We start from the raw sequence: 6,715 nt of genomic DNA, 5'->3' as shown, positions 1-6,715 counted from the left end.
GCAATCTTGGTCAGTAGAACCGTATGTTTGTTGAAAGGTTCCAACTCGCACACTCATGTTCAATCCAACGATTGAACATGGTCGTAAAGTTTGGTGGCTCAAACAACAGCTTGGAAGCAGATGTGCACGCTAGTTAAAGCACCTAGGACACCCAGATTGCTAGGAACTAGCCACGACCCTCTCTAGAAACGAATCTAGGCGTGGTGACATCACCGGTCTCGGTTGGAACTGATTGGAACAGACAAAGGCACTCAGCATCCACCGCGGAGGCAGGCAGTGATCGGCTACGGGGTGTAGCTCTCGGCATGTTTCGCCATTTAATAGCTCGTATAATGCAGTCATGAGGGGATACCGGTAGAGAATTTAGATGAAGCCGTGTAGGGTGAACGGTAAGCCACGGGAGGAGGTCCAGAGAGATAATGTTCTGGGGAACCTGCTTCGCCTCTTCCCGGTCTTACGTTGTGGAGCTCGGGCGGAATCAGAGCCTGCCTCTCGGACTCGGAGGCTCTGATGAGCGCCACTCATTTTATGGATACATCATCGCCTTTCCCTTACAGGACTACGGCGGGATCATGTCCGCTTTGGGCTCGGAGTCCTGGTGGAAGAAAACACTGTATGTCACGGGCGGTGCTCTCCTTGCTGCCGCTGCCTACCTTCTACACGAGCTACTGTCCATCAGGTAGGATGCCACAGCCAGGCCACCCGGCTGCTCCTGGGGTAGGCTATAGGTTGAAGGACTGACAGCTATAACGGCAGTATAATTGTGCATCTTTTTTGAGGTTTCATCATGAACAGGCTATTCCAACGAGGGGTCTTGACGCCTCATTCACTGTATTTTGCTTTTAGCATTCCGACTGTAGGCTATGAAACGTGCCCTCAAATCTATAGCCTACGTATCCGGTTGCTAAGCATCAGAACACACATTTCCCATCTGTGGTAGCCTAACATTTTTTTCTGTAGCATTAGTCTTTGCACATCTTGTTTTCACATCATTGCAATAACATCTGATTTGTTTACGTGCAACGCTGCACGATCAGGCGTTAATCCCCCATCCACTTCCTCCCTTCATTCCAAATGATATGGGGAAAAAATGTCCACAACTGTGTCGGTGCGTCACGTGTCGGTTTATGCCAAGCTGCGTGCCCGTAAGTTTCCCTCGCGTGATGTCCTTTAACGGTAGGCTACACTTGTGCCAGGACGTCCTCTACACCGACTCTTCACGTGAGCGTCCGATGTCTTTTAGTGGGAAATATGTAATTGTAGGTGTGTCTTCGCGTGACTTGCTCGTGCCCTTGACCGGCAGTGCCTAATCTGTCCGAATTTGGGGATTAGGTGTGGTCTATTGTTAATGTGATGAGGGCTTTACTCGTCTAGTTTTAAGGTAGCTTTCACCGCAGTGGTCTAAAATGTGCGGCCTACTGTACGTTCATTCCAGACCTCTCTCTCTCTCTCTCTGGCCATTTCGTCAGGATCCCTGGAATTCGTAATAAAAAATCCAGTCCACTTTCCAGAGTGTGTGATGAGCAGATGATGTGAATATCGCATATGATGTGATATTGATTGCATGCCAATATAAATGCAGCGTTAGACAGGATTCGGCATGAAACTTGTATTTGTAAACAATGGCAGGTTTTAGCACCTTGGTACCATGGACAGCGACAACAGCAGCCAATGCATTTCATCGTATTCTAGGAAGTGGTAGACCGTGTGAGGGGCTTTGAATGAGTACGATGTAGTCTATGACTGTGAGCAAAATATTGTTACCTGTTCAATTCGCATACCCTGGGTTCAGACTCACTTACTTCCTTTCACTTTGTGAAGAGACTCTGCATACTCTCCATTGGGAAATGTTTCCAACCTTAGCATTATGATAGGCATAGATATTACCATTGATCAGGGGTTCCTAACACTTTGACTAACCTTTGCCAATTGAAAATAAGCCACATTAACTGTCAAGAAACAATGTATTTAGCTATGCTGTATAAATTACAGGCATTGTGTTTGCACAATGTTTTCAGATGTTGCTACTACCTTACAACAACAGCCACTTGCCATTTCAAAACTAACATCAGAGACGGTTGAGAGAGAGTTCTAAAGGATCTTTTCTGATGATATATAATGTCATCCCCTCTCGTTGCTAATTGGCCCAGCATTCTGGTGGCAGAGGGAAATGTAAACACATTGATAGGAGCCAGACTAGTATCTCATTGAGATGAACATGAACACAGATACTAGTCGGGTTGAGCCGGGTTACAATTGATCTGCTGTTCCATTTGATATATACTGTAGATCTAGTCTGTCTAACTCCCATCATGCAATGTGTGATGTAATAGTCTCAGTTGCTAGTTGAAGCTGAGATCAGAAGAAATGGCCTCTTTGGGTTGAATTATTAATGAAGTAACCAGATGTCCTTAGTCTGTCCCACTGCATTTACGGAAATGTCATGTGTCAATATGCTGGAGGCAAAAACTGCACTGCCTGTACAATGAATGAAGTTAGTTCAAAATAATCATCCTGTATAGTACATTTGACTACTGTTTCTCTCTCTTCTTAAAGTATTTGGTGGTCTGTATGTTTGTGTGTGTGTGTGTGTGTGTGTGTGTGTGTGTGTGAGAGAGAGAGAGAGAGAGAGAGAGAGAGTGTGACCAGACCAAAGCCAGACTCACCCTAGAGTCAATCAACATCACGGCCAGATCTTACTGGGCACTGTGCTTTTAACCCAGTGCTCCTTTAGGTGCTCCAGCCGTAATGGGTCTGGTGAGACTGCCTAATACGGTAGATATGGAGCTGGATGTGCATTTACAGTTGCATGATGACCTCATGTTGAGAGTGAGAGTGTGTTTTGTTTGTCTACAGAAAAGAGGTGGAGATGGACTCGAAAGATGCCATCATCTTGCACCAGTTCTCCCGTCCAAAGAGCGGAGTGCCCAGTCTCTCTCCCTTCTGTCTCAAGATGGAGACCTTCCTGCGCATGATGGACCTTCCCTACCAGGTAACCGGTAACGATATGCAAACCACAACTGAAATTGCAACTCAAACATCCGCAACCGCATTTTGTGGTTTGAGAGGAGAGACCGGCAGCGCACGTCTCTCTCCAACCCCTAGCAGCATCCTTATACACACATGCCCTTTGAACTCTCAATGCAACATAACTCATGTTGTCATTTCACTAATAGCATATAACATGTTATAACACGTGTATTTCATCATTTTCTCTAACATACCAGTACGGCGTCACTTCAATTGTTGCCGTTACCCTTAAGAAACTGCCACTATACCTTCTTGTGTCGCCACTATGCTTATTTCAGTCTTGCGACACTGACTTCAAAAACTATCCAGATTTGTGGATCTGTGTTGAATCTATGCAGTCTGTTGCCATCTCACACATGGTTTTCCATTAACTCAAGAGCCCACCTAAACTATGCAAGTGGCATAGACTGTATTGAGTGTGTTTAGCCGTGTGCACTGGTGTGTGTCCGTCTAACTCTGCACTTTACCGTACCCCGGTACCCGTTAGAGAAAAGTAAACAAACTCCATGGAAGGACATCTGAATAGATAAATGTTTGTTTGCTTAGATTTTGTAAATGTTTAAAACGAATATTTAAAAAAAAAAATATGTACACCTTTCGTGCTTCAGCTCTAAACTGTAGCTAAACTGTAATAGGATTCTCCATATCAGAGCCCTTTACTTCAGCTGTAAGTCATGAGCATCAGGCAGATGCAAGACACAGCTTCAATTTGAGGAGTTGCGGTTGATCAATGGATTTGGTGTATTGTTACACTCCAGGTAACAAGCCACACACTCAGCAGAAACAGGCTTGGGGAGTGTGAGTGTTCTGTAGTGTAGGCTACTATCAACTGGCCATCAGAGAGAAGGTCAGGACAAGTGGACGAAAACTCTTTGAGGACAGATGTAGATGTGCTCCAGGGGATTTGTTGTAAATAAATATGGTTTGGAATAATTAGCATGGCTTTACCGTTTGAAACAGTGATTGTAAACTGAGAGTGTCTATGAAGCAAGATATTGTTCTGAAATACAGTAAGAAATCATAACAGTGGGACATTTTCTGTAATGTTGTTTTCGGAGAGAGTAATTTTATGCTTCTGTCCTGTGGTCTTTTGACAATTTCAAAGTCTTTTCCAGTTTAAATTCTGATTTAACCGAGTTTTCTGCATTAGATGGGTGCTGGTTAACGTGAGCAGCTGTTCGAGGCTTAAATGTGACGCAAACTCAGATGCACTCTGTTTGTGACTGTAATAGCAGCCCTGTTTGATGTGCAAATAGCCCCTTCCACCCCTCGCTGGTCTAGCCCTGCTCTCCACAAAGGATGAAAGTAGCCTGATTGAGGTGTATGATATCCAGAGTATGAATTAGTCAGGTGCAACTAAGGCTGTCATGACATCAAATTTTCACTAAACAATGATTGCGCCAAAAATTATTCACTACAACAATATAGTTGTGATATCTATCCTCTGTCAGTCCATTCTTTTTGAATTTGCTCATTGTCTATTTTGTTCCTTTTTGTCTTATTGATTACACTCAAAATGCAAATATGGTGAAGGTAGAGGGTCTACTGAATGGATAGTGAATATAAACACAACCAGATGATCTCTCCATAGAGATCTCCACTACTCGACCTGTTGTTGTTGTATACTGAACGTAAATACTACATTTGCTACAGTTGTCCCTGCATTACTATGCTTATAGTAGCATATCTGACCATTAGAGACTAACTGTTGGCCAGCTCTGATCATTACTGTGATTGCTGGATCGTTGTCCCTGTAAATGATTATGCCTTCTCATCATCTCTACAGAACTACTTTGATGGGAAGCTCTCCCCTCAAGGTAAGATGCCCTGGATTGAGTACAACCGGCAGCAGGTGTCTGGAACGGAGTTCATTATCGACTTCCTGGAGGACAACCTGGGGGCGAACCTCAACAAGAGCCTGAGCGAGCAGGAAAAGGCAGTGGCTCGTGCCATTACCAAGATGGTGGAGGAGCATCTCTACTGGTGAGTCAGGCTGGCAGCAGTAGAGCTAAGAGGGATGACTCACCACCATGGCCAGGAATGGGAGACCTCAATCTGGCGTACTGGAAAGCGATCCACTGGTGCTGAGATATCATTATCAGTGAGGGGGTGTGTGTGTTCCTCTTCATTGGTAGATCTTGAGCTGAATTTTAGGAGATGTTTGTACTTACAGTATTTATGTGTTGGAATGGCAGAACATGGAAGGCTTTGCTGAAACTTCTAATGTCCTGTGCAAGAAGACAAATATGGCTCCGGGCTGAAAGATGTCTAGCCCTAGTAATGGGCCGAGCTGTTTAAAGTGTAACTCTAGCAAAAATGGACCAAAGGGTGTTTTATCTGAATCAAAGTACATCAACTAAGCCATCAACTGAGTGGGATGTATTTTCCTTTTTTTTGTCCTTTGCCAATCACACCCCTGAAACATAATATATTAAACAACCACCAACAAATATAAATAACAGCAAATATACAGTATATAAACAATTATGAACAAATACAACTGTACACTCTTTCTCTCTTTCTCTCTTTATCTCTCTCTCTCTCATCGACCCTTCCCCTCAAGACAGAGCTATATTTAGGTCCACATATGGCGATTGACTGAATAATTGATGGGATCGTAGGGCAGTAGAGGGGCTAGTTGTTCTTGAGGCTAGGTGTTGCTTTCCACCGTCAGTCTGGGGGCTTATGGTGAAATACTGAGCACTATAGCTCCATAAATAAAGGTGACGGACTCCAGTGACGGACTCCAGTGGTTCACACCTTGACAGAATAGCTCCCCCGACAGTAAAAGCATTTGATTCACACAATTCACAATTCACAACATATCCACAGGATAGATACTTCATGTTTGCACACTTCAAATTGGAAGTTGTTATTTGTTATTCTGTAAGGAGTGTGTGATCATTATGCTCCCATCTGGACAGTGGGTGCACAAACAATACAGCAAAACACTAGCTCTTAGAAAGCGGTCAACCGGAGTTATTTTAGATAAAAAAAACCATCTGTTACCTAATATTTACCTTTACCAACCACCCAGTCAGGGCTGCCACTAAGAGCTACTGTACCATTTTGTCTATTCACAGTACAGTATGTATAGACGCTATTATTATTTAACGCTATTATTATGAAGAAGAGGACTGCAAATGAGCATATGAATGCCCACCAAACCGGCTGAATCCAGATGGCGTGTAATCCAACATAATAATGTGATCCCTCATGGGCTCTGTCCTCCTCTAGCAGGAACCTGACACGCATACTACTGTGCGGACTGCTGTCATTAGAACAGGCAGATCTTCCTATTCAATAGTCAATCATCAATCATTATGTCTCCAGTCTTAACCACTACTAGTACTTCTGTGACTTCTGAGCATTCTGAGCTTTTGCTGAATCTGAATCTGCTTTGAATGTGGGCCAAGCTTGTATACGCTGAGGAACAAGCGTCATCCTACACATCCGCTGAGTAAGGATCCACCGCCATTCATTTATAGTGAAAGCTGATATCAGCCGTCCGGAAATAGTCTGAACAGTATTGATCAGAGCAGAGAGAGGCCATCTGTCCGGATGATATCAAGTCGCTGGTAGAAGTGTGTACTTGGAACTGCAGTTGAAGAAGGTTGTGGTAGATTTGGGAATATGCTACAATTTGCCACTTTGTGAAGGTATAGGCAACGTGTACTCATCTAGT

At 43.9% G+C, this 6,715-nt stretch overlaps 1 protein-coding gene across 1 annotated transcript in view; it reads left to right on the top strand.

The window, feature by feature from the left end:
- The first annotated feature begins 419 nt into the window (after positions 1-419).
- The window catches only part of faxcb (failed axon connections homolog, metaxin like GST domain containing b), a 13,464-nt gene continuing 7,168 nt past the window's right edge, over positions 420-6,715 (top strand). Inside the window, exons 1-3 of the mRNA XM_062537925.1 lie at positions 420-679; positions 2,857-2,992; positions 4,817-5,013. Of these exons, the coding sequence (XP_062393909.1) occupies positions 420-679; positions 2,857-2,992; positions 4,817-5,013 (593 nt within the window). The remainder of the gene's footprint in view (positions 680-2,856; positions 2,993-4,816; positions 5,014-6,715) is intronic.

Source organism: Sardina pilchardus, chromosome 6, assembly GCF_963854185.1.
Source record: "Sardina pilchardus chromosome 6, fSarPil1.1, whole genome shotgun sequence".
Taxonomy (NCBI): Eukaryota; Metazoa; Chordata; class Actinopteri; order Clupeiformes; family Clupeidae; genus Sardina; species Sardina pilchardus.
The sequence above is the reverse complement of the archived record's forward strand: the minus strand, read 5'-3'. Positions and strand labels throughout refer to the sequence as shown.